General features: G+C 42.9%; 1 protein-coding gene across 3 annotated transcripts in view; it reads right to left on the bottom strand.

Moving 5' to 3' along the window:
- The window catches only part of Prpf6 (pre-mRNA processing factor 6), an 88836-nt gene that overhangs the window by 31565 nt on the left and 34870 nt on the right, over positions 1-22401 (bottom strand). For all 3 annotated transcript variants that reach the window (XR_006071765.2, XM_006994585.4, XM_076571425.1), the window contains 5 exons: positions 18955-19049; positions 18379-18535; positions 17286-17448; positions 5845-5963; positions 4873-5091 (listed from right to left, as the gene is read on the bottom strand). Coding sequence is in view for 2 of the 3 variants with exons in the window: in XM_006994585.4 (XP_006994647.1) it covers positions 4873-5091; positions 5845-5963; positions 17286-17448; positions 18379-18535; positions 18955-19049 (753 nt within the window). In the remaining variant the exon portion in view is untranslated. The remainder of the gene's footprint in view (positions 1-4872; positions 5092-5844; positions 5964-17285; positions 17449-18378; positions 18536-18954; positions 19050-22401) is intronic.

Genomic DNA, 22401 nt, shown 5'->3' with positions numbered 1-22401 from the left:
TAGTTTCAGATAGGGCTCACCTATATTCTACAGGGGACCTAGCTCAGTGGTAGAGTACTTTCCTAACATACACGAGGCCTGGATTCAATCTCCAACACCACACACAGATAAAGATGAATTTTATAGTATTTCCTGTATATATGTAATACTGGAGCTTCAACTCTGGGCCTCACACACTAGATAAATGTAAAATAGGCTTTATCTCCAGTCCTATAACATTATTTATAATTTAATAAACTATCAAAATTAAATTCTAGGACTGGTGAAATGGCTGAGTGGGTAAACATACATGCCACCACCAAGTCTGACAACCTGAGTTCAATCCCTAAGACTCACATGGTAGAAGCAGAGAGCCAACTCTCACAGCTGTCCTCTGACATCCACATGTACACTGTGGGCACACCCATAATAGATATAATTAAAAAAGAAACTCTAATTTTAAAATTAATAGTATATCAAGGTTCTGTGAACAATGCCTCTCTTCAACAGGGGAGGTGATATCTAAAGACACAGTGAACGAAAATTTTCGAAAGAAGCCTACTGAGGAGCTTCGGAGATGGCACGGGGGTAAGAATGTTGTGTAAATGTGAGGACCTGAGTTCAAATCCTTCCAAGCACCCACATAAAAAGCTGGGCATGACCAGGTGTGAAAGTGCACGCCTTTAATCTCAGCACTCCAGAGGCAGAGGCAGGCAGTTTTCTGAGTTCAAGGCCAGCCTAGTCTACAGAGTGAGTTTCAGGACAGTCAGAGCTACACAGGAAACCCTGTCTAAAAAAGCACACACACACCCCACCACGGCATGCTAGAGCAGGGAAACTCAATGTCTTCCTCCAGCATCTAAGTGTGTCAAACATATAAATCTGTAACACACACACACACACACACACACACACACACACAAAAATAAATAAATAAATAAATAAATAAATAAATAAATAAATAAATAAATAAATAAATGCAGTAAACTCCAAACATAGGAAACATTATACCAAGGCTTATCACTAAAATCAATGATGACAATGGACACATGTCTTTAATCCCAGTACTAGGAAGGCAGAGGCAGGCAGATCTGTGAATGCATCTACATAGTGAGCTCCAGGCAAACCAGGGCTGCATAATGAGACCTTGTCTCAAAACAAATAAGGCAAAGAAATAACACTAATGATAACAACAACAATAATAAAAGGCTGGAAAGATGGCTCCGTGGTTAAGAGTACTGACTGTTCTTCCAGAGGACCCAGATTCAATTCCCAGCACCCACTTGGCAGCCCACAACTGTCTATAACTCTAGGTCCAGGGTATCTGATGTCTTCTGGATCTGATGCATTAGGCATGTAGATGATGCACAGACATACCTGAAAGCATACTTATACACATAAAGCAATAAAATCTTTAAAAATAAAAAATAAAGCAAAACAAAGGAAAAAAAAGATGAAAAACAAAATAACTGCCAGAGGTTCCATGGCACATGACTGCAATACCAGCACTGTTGCAGAATATTTGATCACACTGTGGGCCCCAAGATTGCGTTATTTACTGGAAAAACCTGTTTTTAGTTGTTGTGTGGCTCAGCCCTAATCCAAGAGCGTTCTGCTTATTGTAAAGAAGATTAAATTAAGTCAACCACAGGTAAAGGACAAGCAGCCAGTTGACAAGAAGTGAAGAAGAAAAAAACCAGAGAGATTAAGAGGGAGGCAGGAACATGGAGAGAAAGATGCACAGGAAGTAGAAGGGAAAGACATTGAGTTGGAGGAACTTTGTTTGAGACAGCATAGGAGAGGTCTTTTCTGTGACATCAGTGGAGAAGGAAGGTCAGCTGGGTGCTTTCTCTGCCTCTCTGAGCTAACAGGCTTTCACCCCAGCATCTGGCTCCAGAATCTTTATTGGTAAAATCAAACAACTGAGATTTTGATAAAAACAAAACAGTACTTAAGAAGCTGAGGCAGGAAGATTGAGTGTTCAAGACCAGCTAGGGGTATACAGTACGCTCTTTGCCCAATTTGTTTTTAAAGACAACAATATTGACAGAGTAGTGCAGATGTGAGAAGGCAGTGGTGTGTGTACTGGAAGTACTAGAAGAAAACAGCATCAACCGAGGATTTTATATCTGGCAAACATATCTGTAATCTCATCACTACTATACCCAAAGAGGAGGCAAAGAGGGGAGAATCTTCAAAAAGTTCAAAAGCTAGCTGCCCTAGAGTACACAGTGCAGGGGCAAACAATGAGACCTTTTCAAGGTCAAAGGTAAGGGCTGTCACCCAAGCACTTTCACGCACGCACGCACGCGCATACATTTCTTTTCTTTCTTTTTTTTTTTGGTGTTTTCAAGATAGGGTTTCTCTGTGTAGTTTTGGTGCCTGTCCTAGATCTTGCTTTGTAGACCAGGATGGCCTTGACCTCACAGGGATCCACCTGGCTCTGACTCCCAAGTGCTGGGATTAAAGGCGTGTGCCACCACCGCCCAGCACACATTTCTTTATAAGACAGACAGAAAGAAAATCGAAATTTTTTTTTTTTTTTTGGTTTTTCGAGACAGGGTTTCTCTGTGTAGCTTTGCGCCTTTCCTGGAACTCACTTGGTAGCCCAGGCTGGCCTCGAACTCACGGAGATCCGCCTGCCTCTGCCTCCCGAGTGCTGGGATTAAAGGCGTGCGCCACCACCGCCCGGCTGAAAATCGAAATTTAAAAAAGAAATTTTTTTTTTTTGAGAAAAGGTCTTACTAGGTAGCCCTGACTAGCCTAGAACTCACTATGTAGGGTAAACTGGCCTAAACCAGGTACTCTTGCTTCCTAAATCACCATGCCTGGTGAAATAAAGGTTTTCTAGTCACAAAAAAGCTTAAAAAGGTAGCAAATGGACGGACACACACACACACACACACACACACACACACACACACACACACACAGTTATAGAAAATCTTCAAGGTAGAAGGGGAAACACAGCTATTGGAAACCTCAAACACAGTGGTCAACAGATTAACAAAAATGACAATACAGTTTAACAAACAAAAGACATGAGAGGCTGGACCCAGTCACATTTTGTTTCCTAGTGTGCTGGCTAGTTTTACAACAACTTGACCAAGCTAAAGTCATCTGGGAGGAGGGAACCTCAGTTAAGAAAATGCTTCTAGTCTGGTGGTGGTAGTGCACACCTTTAATCCCAGCACTTGGGAGGCAGAGGCAGGTAAATCTCTGTGAGCAAGTTCCAGAAAAGTCAGGACTGTTACATAGAGAAACTTTGTCTTAGAAAACCAAAAAAAAAAAAAAAAAGAAAGAGAGAGAGAGAGAGAGAGAGAGAGAAAGAAAGAAAGAAAGAAAGAAAGAAAGAAAGAAAGAAAGAAAGAAAGAAAGAAAGAAAGAAAGAAAGAAAGAAAGAAAGAAAGAAAGAAAGAAAGAAAGAAAGAAAAGGTTTCTAGCTGGGCAGTGGTGGTAGTACATGCTTTTAATCCCAGTACCTGAGAGGAAGAAGCAGGTGGATCTCTGTGAGTTCGAGGCCAGCCTGGTCTACAGAATGAGATCCAGGACAGCCAGGGGTTCACAGAAAAACCCTGTCTCAGAAAAGAAGCAAAAAAGAAAGAAAAAGAAAAAAAATGCCTCCATAAGATTGGGTTGTAGGCAGGCCTGTAAGGCATTTTCTTAATTAGTGATTGATAGGTGAAGACCCAGCCCAGTCATCCCTGGACTGGTAGTTCTGGGTTCTATAAGAAAGCAGGCTGAGCAAACCATAAGGAGCAAGACAGTAAGCAACCCAGAAACACTTCATGGCCTTGGCATCAGCTCCTGTCTTATCTGAGTTCCTGTCCTGACTTCTTTTGATGATAAACAATGATATGGAAGTTTAAATTAAATAAATCCTTTCTCCAAATTCTTTTGGTCATGGTGTTTTATCACAGCAATAGTAACTCTTAAGACAACTAGCAAAAAAAATGCTAGTCATCTATGTAAGGATTTTGTCCTTAATTACATCATCAGCCTTCAACTGCGTCCCAGCCTAAAAAGCGTGTGGGCCCTCTGTGTGTTCCCTCTCTTCCCTTTCTGCTCTCTCTCCTTCTTTCTGTTCCCTTTCTCTTTCTCTCTCTCTCCCCCCTCCCTCTCTCCCAATAAAGCTCTAAAAGGTAACCATGGCTGTGATTCTTCCAACCAGCCCTCTCCTCCACTGGCATGGCTGCTGCAGGTGGCAGCCAGCCAGGAACAGCACTGTTTAACCAACAATCTATATCTGCATTCACCCCAAGACAACTCAGGGTACTGGGTCCATCAAAAGTGACAGCATATGGAGCAAAGTCACAACAATCCTAACTTCTACCAGTGTGGGGACGCTCCAGTGCCACCCTATATCTTATGTGAGACCTCAACACACAAAAATCATCTGTAGGAGAGGGAGAGATGGTCAGTGGTTAAGAACTGGTTCCTCTTAGACAGGTAGTGGTGGTGCATGCCTTTAATCCCAGCACTCGGGAGGCAGAGGCAGTCGGACCTCTGTCAGTTCAAGGCCAGCCTGAGCTACAGGGTGAGTTCCAGGAAAAGTTCCAAAGCTACACAGAGAAACCCTGTCTCAAAAAAAAAAAGGAACTGGCTCCTCTTTTAGAGGATCTGATTTCAATTCCCAGCACCTACACAGCAATTTATCTAGTTCCTCCTTTGGAGCACAGATATGCATGCAGTCAAACATCTAAATACATAAAACAAAAATGAAAAAAAATTACATTTACTTATCACTCATTCAAGACAGAGCCCTGCCATGTAGCCTACTCAGGCTGTCCTTAAACTTGCAATTCCCCTGCCTTAGCTTCCTGAGTGCTGGTACATGTATGCAACACCAAAGCCTAACTGACTCTGTATTTAGAACACTGAGCAACAGCTTGCCTGGATCCACTGTTCCCGGTTGATTTCCACACCATTGGCCCGCAGGGAGGTGATGGCTCGGTCAATGATCTTCTCCACCATCTGAGTGTTCCCATTGGCCTCCTCAAGCTTGGCAGCTGTGATCCAGATGTGCCGGTCTGTAGGAATGTTCTCACGTGCTTTATTTAAGACCTTGCGAGCATTTTCATAAGTTTCCAGCCTTGCCAAAGCAAGCCAAAGCTACACAAAAAAGACATAAGGAAAAAAAGGAGAAGTGTGTTGAATGCTGGTGGCACCAAGTGGTATCTTCCAGGCTGGATAGCAAGCCAGTCTCACTGACCTACAGCACTTCTACAAAGTGCTTTGTGAAAGTTCCCAAGCTTAAACAGAGCCTATAATCATTCTCAGGAGCCCTTTTCCATACACCAACTGTTCAGTTATGCTTCTGACACTGGTTATCACAAAAGGTTGATGGGACTCTTTCGTTTGGGGGGGTGGGGGTGGGCACACATTCACATTGAAACTAAAATAGTCTGCACATTTTAAGGGTGGAATATTGTAGTCACTAGTTTGGGGGCATAAGAATTCCAGAGGGCTAAGCATCATCACACAACTGTCTGTGAACCCATCCTGCTCACCTTTTACCCTAGCACCTGCCATCAAGTCTGACACAGTGCTTAGAACCTCTGATTAAGAGTCCTAGCATTTAATTCCACACTCGGGAGGCAGAGGCAGGTGGATCTCTGTGAGTACGAGGCCAGCTTTGGTCTACAGAGCGAGTTCCAGGACAGGCTCCAAAGCTACACAGAGAAACCCTGACCAACTGAAGCCACCTGTTACCTTATTTAGCAACTATTGTAGAATACCATTCTGGGTTTCACAAGGCCCTCTAATGCCAGGAATGGTAGCTTAAGTAAACAGCATACATATAGCAGTCTCAGGCACTGGAGTTGGCTTACAATGGGGTGGTGGGTCTGAGCCTGGCAGACTCACCTCCACGCTGGTGGGACAGCACTCCACTGCTCGGCTCAACATGATTCTAGCATCTTCAGGCTCTTCAAGCTCAACGGCTGCTTTCCACAATCGAACAGAGTTTGGAACATGCTCAAGGGCTGGGAAAGATCAAGTAACAAGAGACTGTGTCAGGAGGACACTGCCAGTTGGGTAAGATAACCCCCCACAGTGATAATCAAGGGCTACAAACATGCCCATTTTGTGGGTCCTTTGATGTTATGGTAGACAGAAAGAAAGGAACAGTCAAAGTTCACTGAAGTTGTATCATTAGGATTTGTCACATCAATAATACTATATGGCTCTACTGAAATTTGAGAACAAGATGAACTAGTCTTTTTTTTTTTTTTTTTTTTTTTTTGGTTTTTCGAGACAGGGTTTCTCTGTGTAGCTTTGCGCCTTTCCTGGAGCTCACTTGGTAGCCCAGGCTGGCCTCGAACTCACAGAGATCCGCCTGGCTCTGCCTCCCGAGTGCTGGGATTAAAGGCGTGCGCCAACAACGCCCGGCCCAAGATGAACTAGTCTTAAAGAAGTCAGAACAACTGCAAGAGAACAGGCCATATAAGGAGAATGACAAGTTATCTAGGTTGAGGGCAATGTTACATGGGTTACAAGGGCATGTACTCATTAAGACATCAATCAAACTGTATACCTAAAATCCATATATAGTTTACTAAAAGTATATTCTAAATGGCCAGTGTCAAAAAGACCTCCTGATTATGTTTCCCTTAAGAATACCTGAATCTTCAAAAAAGAAGAAAAAGTCATAAGCAAACTTGGAAGGGACTCCTACAGAACAATGATGGGATACTCTGTAGAGTACTAGAATCTATGAATGTGTGCATATATATGTTTTATCATTAGATAACTGAGACAATGACTCATTCATTGGCCAGATGCATTACAGGTAGTATTGACACTCCACAGAGACAGTCCAGGTTCTTGGCAGGTTGGCAGTTTCACCATATTCCCAGAATATAAATGTGACTTAAACTTGTGAATGACTTATTTCTGCAGTCTGCAAGTTTTTGGTGTGTGAGCTTCCACTCCTGTGAGCCCCAGGACCTCATATACCCTCAAACTTGACTATATAACCAACAATGTCTATATGTAGTGAAGGATGACCTTAAACTCCTGATCCTCCTGTCTCTACCTTTCACAGGATGGGAGTGTCCTCATACCCTAATTATTTCTACAATTTTCTATTAGTTTTCATGAAGTGGTTGAATGTGGGAAACTGAAACTCAAGTGAAACTGTGTATGAAGGAGACCACTAAAAAAACTACAATGTAACTCATGGATAAAGCATTTGCTTGGCATATTTGAAACCTTGGAATCAACACTACCCCTCCACCCCACCACCACCCCCCACCCCACCCCCCGCCACCTCCCCACCCCCAAATGTGTTCAAACATATATGAGCCAGGTTCAGTGATGAACACCCATATAGACCTAGCTACTTGGGAAGCTGAGACAGGAAGATTCTAGATTAAACCAAATAACAGAATTGAGGTTAACCTGGCTAAGTGAGACTATGCCTCTTTAAAAAAAGATTTAAAATGTTAAAAGTTGGAGATGGCTGTAGCTCAGTAGCAAAGTATTTGACTAGCACATATGAGATCCTGGATTGAATACTTAGCATTATGAAAAAAAAAAATCAATCTTAAATCTTAAGTAAATAAATCTCATTAATGCTGGAGAGCAGCTTGTTATTCTGGAAGCAGGAAAAAAAACATAATAAATCAAGCACTTACTGAAAATCAGAGTAACTAAATTTTGATATAAGAAAGTTCTCCTTAGAATAATACTGGTAAGAACAACAGAAAGAGTAACAGAATTGTAACACCACAAATATCACTCCCAAAGATTGGGGGTGGGGAGCACCTACTTCTGCTCCAGATAGAATTCCACAAAGGCCCTTCAGCCACTGCTGAATCTCACCTTACAATGGAGAGCAGAGAGAGCATGCGCGCTCAGCTTACACACACACACACACACACACACACACACACACACACACACACACACACCACACACAAAGAAAAAAGCTGGTCATGGTGGTACATAACTTTAATCCTAGCACTTGAGAGGCAGAGGGGATCTCTGTGACTTCAAGGCCAACCTGGTCTATAACGAAATTACCAGGGCTATGTAGTGAGACTCTGTCTCACAAAGCAAATATCAAGGGCTGGAAAATGGCTCAGTAGTTAAGAACACTTGCTGCTCTTGCAGAGGATACAGATTCAGTTCCCAGCACCTACATGGTGGCTCACAACTGTCCATTAACTCCAGTTCTAGGAGCATCTGATGCTCTCCTCTGGCTTCTGAGGACACTGCATGCATGTGGCACATAGACATACATACAGTAAAATAAAAGTAAATAAATAAAAACAAATCTTTGGGGGCTAGAAAGATGGCTCAGTGATTAAGAGCACTGACTTCGGGGGATGAAGAGATGGCTCAGATGTTAAGCATACTTGTCCCTCACTGGGTGCCTTTAATCTCAGCACTCGGGAGGCAGAGGCAGGAGGAGAACAGGGAGTTCCAGTTCCAGGAAAGGTGTGGAGCTACACAGAGAAACACTGTCTCAAAAAACAAAAACAAACATACAAACAAAGACTACTGAGTACTTGTCCCGCTTCCAGAGATCTTGGGTTCAATTCCCAGCATTGGTATGGTGGCTCACAATCATTTGTAATTTCAGTTTCAGGGGATCCACTCCCTCTTATAGCCTCCAAAAGCACCAGGCATACATGTGGTACATAAACACACATGCGAGTTAAACACCCATACACATAAAATAAAAATGAGTAAAGAGCATTGACTGCTCTTTGACAGGACCAGGTTTTGATTCCCAGCACCCACATGGCAGCTGGACAACTTTCTCTAACTCCAGCCCCAGGGGATCATCCTCTTCTGGCCTCTGTGGGCACCAGGCATGCACATGATACAGAGACATACATGTGGGCAAAACACTCATACACATATTTTTTTAATTTTTAAAAACAAAACAAAACAAAAAACCCACTTGATTCTAACAGAGCCTCCAGATATGCCTTCCAATTAAAAAAGAACTTAGGAAACAGAGGACTTCATGACTGCAGTGCATGGAACCTAAACAGAATTAACCTACCTCCTTCATGAACCTTAATGATAAAATAACCAAATGGCAACATATCAAACTCTGTTTAACCTTAATGTACACTGACCGTGCATGCATATACAGATATGTGTATATGGTATGCTGAAATGACAACTGAGAAAATGTGAACACTATAGACCTCTAACAGTTAAGACACTATTGTTATTAGACGTGGCAGGGAAACAAGAAACAAAAAAAAAAAAACCAAAAAACCACCTGTGTCCACAAAGCCAGTAGAGTGGTGCTCCTGTAATCTCAGCACTCAGAAGGCAGAGACAAAAGGATCACCTTAAGTACAAGGCTACTCTGAGCTATACAGTAAGGAATACACAGTGAGACCCTGTCTCAAAGAGCCACAAAAGTGCTGCTTAACAGGTAAAGGTACCTGCCACCAAGCCTGAAAACTTGAGTTCAATCTCTGGGATGGATAATTAAGAGAGAACCAACTCCTGCAAGTTGTCCTCTAACCTCCACATGTACAGTGTGGTACACACACACACACACACACAAATAATATAATTTTCTAAGGCCACAAATAGAAAGAAAAAAGGAAAAAAAATGTCTGTACATTTAAAGAAACATGTTAAGTACAGAATGAGGGAACCAGTCAGTGGTGATACACACTTATAATCCCAGCACTTGGGAGGCAGAGACAGGAAGATCTCTGAGTTCAAGGCTAACCTGGTCTACAAGGCAAGTTCCAGGATGGCCAGGGGTATACATACAAAAAAAAGCCATGTCTTAAAAGACAAAAAAAAAACCCAAAAAACTATAAACAAACAAAACAAAAAACAGCATGAGAAGCATGGGATTGCTTTACAGGGGTTGAAAGTAGGTGGAGATAGTAGCTATACCTGTTGAAGCAGAAGCTGAAATGAGCAATATATATCATCTGTCTTTCCTGAACACTTGGAAATTAGCATTAACAAGCTATAGGAGCTAGCAAGATGGCTCAGTTGTAAGTGTGCGTCCACCAATCCTGAAAACCTGAGTTCGATTCCAGGGATTCACAAGGTAGAAAGAAAGAACTAACTCCTGCAATTTGTCTTCTGATATCCAAATGCATGCCATCATAACACCATGTAGTGGGTACCTGTTCCACCTATGACCCCTGGGGCATGGCCTCTGCACTAGCTGAAGACCTGAGGGACACATACATACGTAAGCCTTCTCTTCTCTCCCTCATGGGGTTGAACAGTGGGGACTGACTCAGGTGGCAGAAGCAGCATGGGACCAGCCATCAGCCTTCCAGGACTCTGTGATGAATTTGCCTTATCCTGATTAGTGAGTTGTTCTCCTCAATATAATTTTTAAATAAATAGTTTTTTTAATAAATAGTTCCTTTATCTGTGGATTATCTACAATAGCTAGTGCCCAACATGGGGCTCAAACCCACGGCCCTGAGATTAAGAGTCTCATTTCTCTACTGACTGAGCTAGCCAGGCCGTGACATAGAGAGGGGACAGCTGCTCAAAAATATCTTTAAGAAGGACCATGTCAATCTGTACCACTCTGATTCCCTACAACAGAACCTGCTCCATGGCTACGCTTTCTCAAGATGAAAACGGCATCGTCTCACAGTCTTAAGTGATTAGAGCCTATGGTATCACAAAACAGAGGCCAGATGAATGGTGATAAGGAGGCCTAAACAGCAGGCACTGCTATGTCTCTGAAGAGAGCTGTCACAATCTAAGGTCATCACTGCAATCTGCTGACCAATCCCAGTATGGTCCATGGGGAGAAAAAATGGATCCGAGCTCATCTCACAGATGGACTTCTTAGACATAAGCACTTTCTGACTACTGTAACACCATCTCCCTCAGATGTTCTCAAGTACCTGCTAAGGCTTTGTAAACCGATATTGAAAATGACATTGTGTCTTGCCTGAGTGCTTTCTCAAAAATGGTCAGTGTTCATAAGCCGTCCCTCTGGGGCTATAACTATCAGTTCATTGGCTATCAGTTCACCAGTCAATCAACCATTTAAAAAAACAACTCTGAAATGGTGTTAAGGGAAGGACTCTTATTATCCAGACTTAGATTATGTTGAAACAAACCAGCCTGGCTAGCTGAGTCAGTAAACCACTCTCTCTTTCTTCTCTCTTCTCTCTCTTCTCTCTCTTCTCCCTCCCTCTCTCTCTCTCTCTCTCTCTCTCTCTCTCTCTCTCTCACACACACACACACACACACACACACACTAAATAAATAAATGTAAAAAAAAACCCTAAAAAACAGAACTCAAGCTGCATTCAAGAAGTAATTACTCGAAGGAAGGACCTACTGAGCAGGCTATGAGAGTAAAAAGAAATCATGGAAAAGAAAATAGTAACTGCTCTGTGCAGCTGGCAGGATGAATGTTAACAAAGCACACTGCATGGCTTTGCCACACTTCAGCTCATCCTCAAAAAAACTTGGAATAACTTTAGGGAAGGGAGACAACCCAGGAGAGCTGTAACATCATGCAGCCCAGGCGCTTCCAAGCTTGTTTGGAGCATCAGGATCCTTTCTTCAGACCCTGGTTCACCAAAAAGCAAAAAACATGTCAGATGACCCAGAGATCTGTAATATGAGGGCACAGGGGGCCTCAGGTACTTGGCAACTAGGTCAAAACCAAGCCTCTAGTCAGCTTCCTATGGGGTTGATGATGACTGCTTGGAACTGACAAAATGGAATAAAACTCTATTCTTGAGACACTACAGTGATTCCCAAACAGTCTCCATAGGATCTGATTTCCTGTAATCGCACAGGTCAACTTTGCTGAAAATAGACTCAAGGATTAATGTCGTAGAACATGCAGACCCAAAAACACTCACATGAAATTGGCACAAGGTATACTATCTGGGGGAGCTACACAAAACCTGTGTGGCCTGGTGAGTAGCGCAGCCTACTCAACAGTGGCAGAATTACCCTCCTGTGTATGAGGGCTTTGTTCCCCTAGCAGGGCAAACAGCCTCTGTAATGTTTTTTTTCCTTCTCATAGAGCCAAGCAGGACCAGCTGCTCCATTGCATACAGACCAAACCTTTGGTGGACATCACTATGCTGACTGGAACTTGTAAGCAGGAGCATCACATACTTGAGATATACAGTCCAGAAAAATGGAAGACATTCCTTACAAACCCAAAGGGCCCACCCTTGGGGGAATCTTACAGGGTCCCATAGTCTGGGGCACACTGGAACTTCCATTCCATGATGAAACCAATGAAACAAGAACCAAAAGGGTATATATATGAATATATATCAATTTATTAATGAGAAGTCCTTCTGTTTTGCCCGTCTGGTCTCTGATCTTGGGGGTGGGGGGGAGTACGCGAGAGTGAAAGAGCGAGAGCTCCACACCTCCATTGGGTCAGATACTCCAAGGTCACCGGCAGAGTGAATTTCCACAACAAACCAATGCTGCTCTTATAGTACCTACTGGAAGTTAATATCTAATCTCAGCACCTGGACTCCCAGGGGCACCCTCCTGCCTGCTAGGTTTTGCTGTATGGTAAAATAAATCTAAAGGAACATACAACTCAGCATCAGGTCTAGGTTCTTCTGACAGATCCAACACCACCGAAACAAAGTGTGCCAATCCTCAGGAAGGCTTTCAGGGTGTACTAGCCCAATCTTACAGAAGAAAGCTGTGCTTTCCTGCCATATCTGCTCTCCTACTGAGGAAGATAATCCCAGCAGGGAACCAGCACCAGCTAGGACCTCAAACAGCCTGCTTCTCCATGAACTGAGCATTACCTAACCATGCCTCAAGAGGAGGCAGATACAGCAGCTTCATCAAGTTGGAAATAGCACAGAAAAGATGGAGTGAAGCAAAGGCAGGTACAGTATAAATACCAGTAAGCCACAGGCAGAAACTTCCCACAACTAGAGGCTAATGATTTGCCTGCTACCCTAGAAGCACATTCATCGCTCTAGAAAAGCCTTTGGACCACAGGACTGATAAGGAAAAAGCCTTGACCTAAGATTAAATTCACATGAGTTAACTGATAATCAGAAAATAAAGACACACCTATTCATGCAGGACAGGCCTTCTATTCCTCACTTTAGTCCACACAGTGGCCTGGCAGAATAGGTAGATATTTCCCAAGCTCTTATGAGTACCAAAAGATGCCGGGCAGTGGTGGCACACGCCTTTAATCCCAGCACTCGGGAGGCAGAAACAAGCGGATCTCTGTGAGTTCGAGGCCAGCCTGGGCTACAGAGTGAGTTCCAGGAAAGACGCAAAGCTACACAGAGAAACCCTGTCTCAAAAAACCAAAAAAAAAAAAAAGAGTACCAAAAGACGAAAGGGCCTTATAACCCAAGGCCTCAACCTTCCATGAAGCATCACCATGTGTATATACAAACATATACAGCAGAATACATGGGTCTCTGAATGTGCAGTACTGTCTGAGCAGATCTCAAAGGCTTTATGTCCTACTTTTACTTTTCCAAACCTTGCCATCAAGAGGCCTAATCCAAAGGCAGAACAATTCAATCAAGTTGTGAGACCAACCCTGACTCCCATGGGACAATCAAGTTGCCACTATACTCTGGGGAGACCATTTTATAGGTCAGAGGGTCTTGAGTCTTAATTTAGTGCTTTTATTTGCAAGTATAAAGCTAACAGGAGAGCCTGGCATGATACCACATACCTGTATGCAGAACCTAGAAGGCAAAAACAAAAAGATCATGCATTTGAGACCAGCTTTGGCTACATGTCCCTGCCTTAAAACAGAAGTTAATGAGACTATAGTTAAAAGAAGCAAAACCACCAGCTGGAAATCCAGTCCTTAAAGGGTCTAGGTCACTGGATCACTCATCCAGGTAAAGAGCTTATCCTGGATACCTGCATAACAGAGAGAAAAGAAAATCCTATCTCCAGTATGGGACATAGCTAGCATTTGCTCTCTGTGTACACATAGTAGTAGTGGTAGTGATGGTACTATTTCTTCCTGTACCTTTGTGCACCTCAAAATTCCATTTCTGGAACACAGGCTACCTGTGGGACTATACTTACAGAGTCACCAACCTCACACAAGAAGAGTAGGATCATGCTAGGCAGTGGTGGTACAGGCCTTTAATCCCAGTACTTGGAAGGCAGAGGCAGGCGAATCTCTGTGAGTTGAAGCCAGCCTGGTCTACAGTTCAAGTTCCAAGACAGCCAAGGCTACACAGACAATGTCTTGAAAAAAGAAAGAAAGGAAGGGCAGGATCCCCAGGGTCCACTCAATTCGTACTACTGATAGCCAATAAGTGTTGAATCCAACTCACAGCACAGGCAGCCCAAGGAGCCAAACACAAGCCTAAAAATGCTGGGCACTGATATAGCTAAAAGGAAGACAAGTATATCCAGCAGATGGACTCTCCCTGTGGCCACAGATCCTGAAGAGAGAAAACTGGTACCCTGAGTCCCTGTGCTCTCAGACATGTTAGTGATGACCAATGGAGACTGCTATACTTTAAAGGTCAGAGCATTTAGTGCCAATGTCAAAAAATAACTCCCATTTTCAAATGTCCATGTTAATAGCAAAGTGACAAAATACTCTAAGTACATAGTCAAATTATTATAAGGAAAGTTGAGAGCAAACAGTCTACGATGGCCTGGGCTCTCCAGGGTGTTCTAGACACTGGAGACAACACCTAACCTGCAGGCTTAGAGACAAATCACCTCCCTAGTCATGAGATCCCTTTTCCCTTCTACAGCAAAGATACTGAAGACCTCAGAGGTCAAGCCCTAAGTCACTCTACTTCCTCTAGTTTCAGAACAGCACTAAAATTTCATTTCTCTAAACAAGAAAGAGGCTGTCAGTTCTGCCCAAATGTGACCCACAACTTCTAGAAAAATAACCTGTCAAGCCCCAGGAAGCCTAAGGCACTGGAGGAAGTAACTGCTATCTCCACCTGAAAGCCAGGATCTTCCAGCAGCGCCTGTCTTCCAAGTGCTTACCAACTAGCCAGTGCAGCAGCTCCAGGCTCTGCCCCAGATACCCAGAAAAAAGAATGCTGTTTCTAGAAACTCTCTAAGGGAAGGACAGGTCAGGTCAGGCCTAGAATCAGGAAGCAATAGCAATCATCTTAGCATTATCTCTGCTGGAGAACAAAGCAGGAGGCCTCTCCCTGACAGACCTGAAGAGCCTTAGAAATAATCCCTCCACCCTGCACAGCCAGGCTACCACCTCCATGATCACACTCCCCAGAATCCAAGTCAACTGGAAATGAACCCCAGACAATGTGGTGGTGAACAGGGAGTGGCCACAAAAACACTCAAGACCATTTATCACACTGTGGCAGGGGGGTTTAAGCAGTGCTTCCCTAAATTAGTAATGCCAATTAGCCAAAGCTCAGTGTGCCTTTCATTAAAAAACTATTTTCTGGGCTGAAAGAAGTAAAGTTCTGATTCCTATTATACAAATCAAGACAGGTGCTAACTTTCTGCTCCTATTTGCATTATAAGGGACTGGTTCTGAGCATTGAATGGGTAGTTGACCTACATGCAGAAAACCAGATCTGGCAGAGAAAACACATCAGGCATGCAAGATCACCTGATCAGAGGAACCAGAGAACAGCCACGCTGGCTAGTAACAAACACAGGCAACAAGCAAGGAGAACCTGTGTTCAACTCAAGAGCCCATAGCCTTATCAGCCTATGAGACTTAGCTTATACACCCTATCTCTACTCAAACACATACTGAGAAAAAGAGGAGTGGAAAGTTCTTGCTATAAATGCTTTGACTCTACAAACAGACCTGAGTCAGACCAGGGTGCTCATGCCAAATATACCACCTGCACAATTTTTTGCATAACACCCCTCTGACCAGCTTCTGTTCTGAAGCCATGTTCAAAAACAGCACTTGCAACAAGATCTGGTACAGAAAACAACACTTTTATGAATTATAGTAAGAAACAATACACAGACTGCCTATAAATGCTATATCTTGTGGTGATAATCTAATTGTACTGAATTATTATTTTGATTGTATGTTAATAAATAAAGTTGTCTGGGAGTCAGAGCTATTAGAGCCATAGCAAGAGTGTGGCGGTGGTGGCACACGCCTTTAATCCCATAAGATCTCTGTGTGTTCAGGGATACAGCCAGCATTGGAGACATATGCCTTTAAGACCTAGGGGGCTGTACATTCAGACAGTGACGAGGCAGTCATGTGTTTGGGTTTACAACCAATGAGAAGGCAGAACAACATACTTTAAAAAAACGAACCGACAGGAAGTAGCTCTCTTTTCGCGAAGCTGGGACAGCAGGAGGAAGGGTGAGATTTTAGCTCTGAGCTCTGACTTCTCGGCTTTCTCTTTTACATTGTTTCTGTGTTTCTTATTTAATAAGACGGTTGGTTACATCTACAATATCTTCTTTGAGATGACTCAAACAACAGTGCTTGCTACTCTTCCAGAGGACCCAAGTTCAGTTCCCAGTACCCCTGTAAGGTGGCTCTCAACAACTGCCTATAACTCTAGCTCTAGGGGATCTGATGCCCTTTTCTGGCCTCTGGGGACTCTTGTATACACATGTGCACATACATAAATACTTTTTTTTTTGGTTTCTGATACAGGGTTTCTCTGTGTAGCCCTGACTATCCTGGAACTTGCTCTGTAGACCAGACCAGGCTAGCCTCGAATTCATAGATAGATCCACCTGTCTCTGCCTCCTGAGTGCTGGGATTAAAGCATGTGCCACCACTGCCTAGAAATCTTTAAAATCTTTAAAAACCCAAACAAAACAAAACTGTATTTTAGTTGACCATGAATGGATAGCATGTATTATTGCCTTACAGGTGTTGTGAGGTGCAGTCCAATCAGTGCAAGAAGAAATTCAATGACCACATACTCAGGTGTGACCATCAGTGAGCTCAGACTTACACCAATGGCTATACTACCCTGTAGACACACCTTAGATCATGTCAAAGGGCCTGGCTGAGTACATTTCTTCCTATAGCCATCTTATCTAGCCTCCAGAGCCACAGCAGCAGGCTGGAATCCAAGCTGTCCCTGTATTATGAATAAGGAAAACTGGGAGGACAGTGACTCACATACTACAGAAAGGTAGGAATATGGCCTCCAATCAGTGTGAGAACTCCCCTACTAGAGTCCCTCCCTTACAGAAGGGTCAAGGGCAGAGGCAACCAGGCCAGGAAAAAGGCCTAGACAACATCACCAGCTTCTTAACTACTCTCACAAAAAGCCTGAGCAAAGGAGGAGTAAAGCTGCTCTCCAAGAAAACAAAACATCAGAAAGCAAGAAAAACACCTTCAAGGTGCAGTCTGAGGGAGTATCTCCAAGGGAGCTTACCTTTCCGAAGAACACGCTTCTTTGCCCGAATGTCTGTTTCTAGCTCTGCTGCTCTAATGTAAATCCTAACAGACTGTGGGAGATGACGGACAGCTTGTGCCACCACAGCCTTGGCTGTGTCCCCAGGCTGTAACCTGGCTGCTTCTAGCCAGACATCTTCACTCTGGAGCAAAAAAAAAAAAGGGGGGGGGGCAGTAAGAACAGCCTGGAAACCACAAAGGAGAAGTGGGTACCTCTGGGGCCTCCAGATTCTATAAGAATCAACTTGGCCATAAAATACATACATATGAGAGTTCACCTTGCAGTGACAAAGCTCAGAAATGTGGCTACCATGTCGAAATGAAAGACACATATAATCCTTCACAAACAAAAAGAATACAATTTACTATAGGCAAAGTCTATGGAAAAAACAAAGACCCTATGTCTGCCTGGGAAGTTCAGATTTATGCCTCAAGTTCAGAGAATTCCACAGAAGGTTTCTTTCACTATCAGAAATATCTAGTCCATACAGAACATATGCATTCAATTGGTTTCATAGTACTTTTTAAAATTGTCTAATCATCCCACCTCCCAAAACACAAATGCTGGAATATACTAAGAGCTAGCACTAACCTGTAAGTCTTCCTCCCCCCCCCCCCCCCCCCCCCCCCGATTTACTTATTTTTATTTTATGTATATGGGTGTTTTGCCTGCATGCATATCTAGAAGAGAGCATCAGATCTCCTGGAACTGGAGTTATAGACAGTTGTGAACCACCATGTGGCTTCTGGAAATCAAACTCAGGTCCTCTAGAAGAGCAGCCAGTGCTTTTGACTGCTAAGCAATCTCTCCTGCTTCAACCTCAAGGTTTTTTTTTATTATGTGGCCTGACAAGCTGCCCAGTTCATCATTTTCAATGAAGCTTACCCGCCATTATAATGGTGGGTCAGTCTCTGCTCCATACAAAAGCAAGCAAGAAACTCCTTTCCCTCTACTTAAAACCTTGCTCTAGTTCCATTTCTCCAGTATAGGTACCATGCCTAGCAAAACATAGAGGGTTTTCTGGGAGCCAGAAATCATGTAGGTGTCAAGAGAAATGTGCTATAGGCTTCACCTTGGGACACATCTCTGTCCCTTTCATAATAAGGTTCCGAGCCACTTGTAGCTTTCCAGTGACTTCTTCCAGGCGAGCTGATGCAATCCAAGCTGGTGGGTGATGAGGGTTTGTTTCTCGAACAGATTTGAGAAGTAGCCGAGCCTTCTTAATGTCACTGTAAGAATGAGAAGCCACAAAACATTAGGCCACACTACCAGAGATGTGACAAGAGCCAGGGAGAAGGTACCCCCTCAGACACAAGGCATAAATTGCTAAGGACAACATGCTGAAGACACAAAATCCAAAACAGCTCTGTGGGGACACTGAGCAAACAAACTGAGACCTGAATTTCCAGACAGGAAACATGAGACAATTAGTAAAGCTGCTTTCTAGCGTATCACAAGCACTGACCTTAAGATATTATTTGTAAATATTTAACACACACAGTAAATGAATATAAATATATTTCTACATTTCTCAGAACATCCATGTCATATTTTGACTGTATATTTAAAAAAAAAAAACCAAAAACTCCACAACAGACTAGGCAATTAGAGTTCCCATTTCAACCCACCAATTCTGCAACATACTCACTTTATATCCCCTCCATGGGTTGGGATCATAGAATTTAGATCTGTCAGATAGCCTTTGGGGTCCACAACAGTTTGCCCACTCACTGAGTCAGATACCTGTGAGATAGGTAAAGGTAAGAATCAACTAGACAGGACCAGTAATGTCTAAAACAAAGAATTCCTTACCAAGGACCCTGGAAACCCTCCCAACAAATCTATCCAAGAATAAGTAGTCAGGAGGAAAACCACCTTATTGTAACTCAGACCACAGTTGGTGATTAGGAAAGTACATGCTACAGGGAAAGTGTAGAGATCTTGCACAAGCATTAATATTTGGGTTGGGAGATAGAGTTGAAGGAGAATGGTTCCTACAGGCTCATGTGTGAATGAATACTTGGTCCCCAGTCAGTGAAACTATTTGGAAAGGATTAGGGGGTATGGTCTTCTTGGAAGGCCACTGGAGGTGGGTTTTGAGGTTTCAAAAGATTTGTGCCAGCCAGACGGTGGTAGTGCACACCTTTAATCTCAGCACTTGGAAGGCAGAGGCAGGTAGATCTCTGTGAGTTCAAGGCCAGCCTGGTCTACAGAGTAAGTTCCAAGACAGCCAAAGCAACATAACAGAGAAATCCTGTCTCGAAAAGCCAAACAACAACAAAACAATCAGTCTCAGAAAAGCCAAACAACAACAAAACAACCAGTCTCAGTATGCCTCTCTCTGGCATGTGGTTGTGGATTAAGATTTGATCTTCACTCCACCATCATGGACTCTTAACATTCTTGTTGTGGAATATTACTTTAAACTATGTAAAGATGTGTTATATTTGTTTATGCTGTGAAATATTACTTTAACTAGGCAAAGATGTGTTACATTTGTTTATGCTGCATTCCAAAATTAAAAACTAAAAATTAGCCAGGCATGGTGGCACATGCCTTTAATCCCAGCACTCTGGAGGCAGAGGCAGGTGGATCTCTAAGTTTGAGAGGTCAGCCTGGTCTACAAAGTGAGTTCCAGGACAGCCAGGGCAACCCTGTCTAAAAACAACAAAAAACACAACCTAGAAACAGCCAGCATGGGCATACACCTGTAAAACCAGCACTCAGGAGGCTGTGGTATATTTTGATTGCATTCTGAGCTCCCGAGACTGCCATTAAAGTGTGCTTTGAATCAGAGGGCAGAGCTAGGTTACCAAAATTAGCCATAGAGATTTTTGGAAGACCAAGGACACAGGAAGTAGTAGGGTGTGGCTCAGAGACATTTCAGCCTTTTTGGATCAAGGAACAAAGAGGGGGGGAGAGGGGGTCACTAGTTGCTTCTCTACTGCTTCTCTGGTCATTCAGGTTCTTACCCCAATATCTGACTCCCAAGTTTTTACTGAGCACTGGTCTACATATCAGTAGATCAGCCAAGTAGTAAGACCCTGACTTTAAATAAAAAAAAAAAAAAAAAGGCCTTTTGCAATTTTTTTTTTTTTTTGAGATTTTGTGAGATGGATCATAGTAAGCATGAGGGCCAAAATTAAAATCCCCAGCACTCATGTTAACTACACACACACACACACACACACACACACACACACACACACACACACACGGTAATGTGTGTGTACCTATAACCCCAGCATTGGCAGGGATCTTGGGAGTTCACTGGCCAACCAGTCTATTGAAAACAGAGAGTTTCAGATTCAACTGAGAGACTTCTTCAGGTGTTAGGAGGTAGAGCAGGACAACTAACATCTTCTGGTCATGGTTTCCAACTCTAGCTCTACCAGTATGTGGCACATGTAGACATACACACACAGACACACAAAGTTGGGTAGCTCAGGAGTAAAATATTTGCCCAACTAACATATATATGCATGGCCTTGGGTTTGATCTCTAGTACTGAAAGAAAAAACAAACAAAGCAAAACAAAAACCTATGACAAGCAACAATAAAAATATAAATAAATATAATTTTATTTTTTAAATGGGCAGGGTCAAGGATTAGTTTGGCAGGAAAATGTTTGCCCAGTATATAGAAAGCATGGGTTTAATCCTCAGCACCAGAAAAAAAAGGGAAAGCAGGACACGGTGGCTCATGCCTCTAATAATTAACACTTACAAAGCTAATGCAAGATGACCATGAGTTCAAGACCACCTGTACTACATAGCCCAAAGCCAGTAACAGACAATAAGACCTATCTCAAAAAAAAAAAAAAAAAAAAAAAAAAAAAGAGGGAGGCAAGTGGGTGGTGCATTCCTTTAATCCCAGCACTCAGCACTCAGGAGGTAGAGGCATGCAGATCTCTGAGTTCAAGGTCAGGTGGGTCTACAAATGAGTTCCAGCACAGCCAGGGCTACACAGAGAAACCCTGTCTCAAAAAACAAAATCAAAAAAACAAAGAGGGGTATGGCAACAAATGTATCTCAAACAGTAGAGTACTTGCCTACCACAAACATAACTCTGGGTTTGATCCCTAGCATTATATAAACCAAGTTACAATCTCAGTACTGAAGAGATGGAGACAGGAGGATCCAAAATTCAGGGTCATCCTGCTCTACACAATGAGTTCTGAACTACCCTCAACTACATGAAACCCTGTTTCAAAAGAACAAAAAACAAGAAGGCTGGGGAGATGGCTCAGTAGTTAGGAGCATTTGTTGCTCTCGCAGAGGACCAAGGTTTGGGTCCTAGCAACCACATGGTTACTCATAACCATCTCCAAACTCCTGTTCCAGGGAATCCAATGCCCTCTTCTAAATTTGAACAGTACCAGGCACACACATGTTGCACATACAAACATGCAAGCAAAAACACTCATAGACATAAAATTTTAAAAAATAAAAAGGACAAAAACTAAGCAAACAAAAGAGTAAGCATCTTGAATCTTTGTCTCTAAATAGCAAATACATAAAAGGATGATTAACATTACTAATCATTAGGAATATACAAATAAAATTACAACTTCACATCCATTAGAATGGCTATTTTGGGAATCAGGGGAGATGGTTTAATTGGTAAAGTGTTTGCCATGAGAGCATGAGGACCTGAACACCCACATGAAAGTTGGGCACAGCAGTACCTGCTTTTAAATCCAGTGCTCACACATAAAATGGAAACAAATCTTAAAAATAAAAAAAAGGTCAGGACAGGGCTGCCTTAGTTGTGGTAGGAAAGGCAAGTGTATGTATTCTCTCCAATGACCTGGGGCAGTCCACAAAACCAAAGAGAAAAGGACAAGGCTTGCTTTGGGCTAAGAGGTGCAGGACCTTTCCTCACCCAATGCAAGGTGGAAAAACAATGTCTTTTAAAAAACTAAAATTTTTTAAAAGACAAGATCTCATACTATGACTCAAATTGGACTCAGACTCAAGGTGATGCTCCTGCCTCAGCTTCCTGAGTACTGAGATTTTATAGGTATATGTCCACACTGTACAACACTCTTAAGAAAAGACGGGCTGCCAGGCGGTGGTGCAGCACACCTTTAATC

Source organism: Peromyscus maniculatus, chromosome 4, assembly GCF_049852395.1.
Source record: "Peromyscus maniculatus bairdii isolate BWxNUB_F1_BW_parent chromosome 4, HU_Pman_BW_mat_3.1, whole genome shotgun sequence".
In the NCBI taxonomy this organism is placed as follows: domain Eukaryota; kingdom Metazoa; phylum Chordata; class Mammalia; order Rodentia; family Cricetidae; genus Peromyscus; species Peromyscus maniculatus.
Note: the sequence above shows the minus strand (reverse complement) of the source record. Positions and strands in the feature narration are given on the sequence as shown.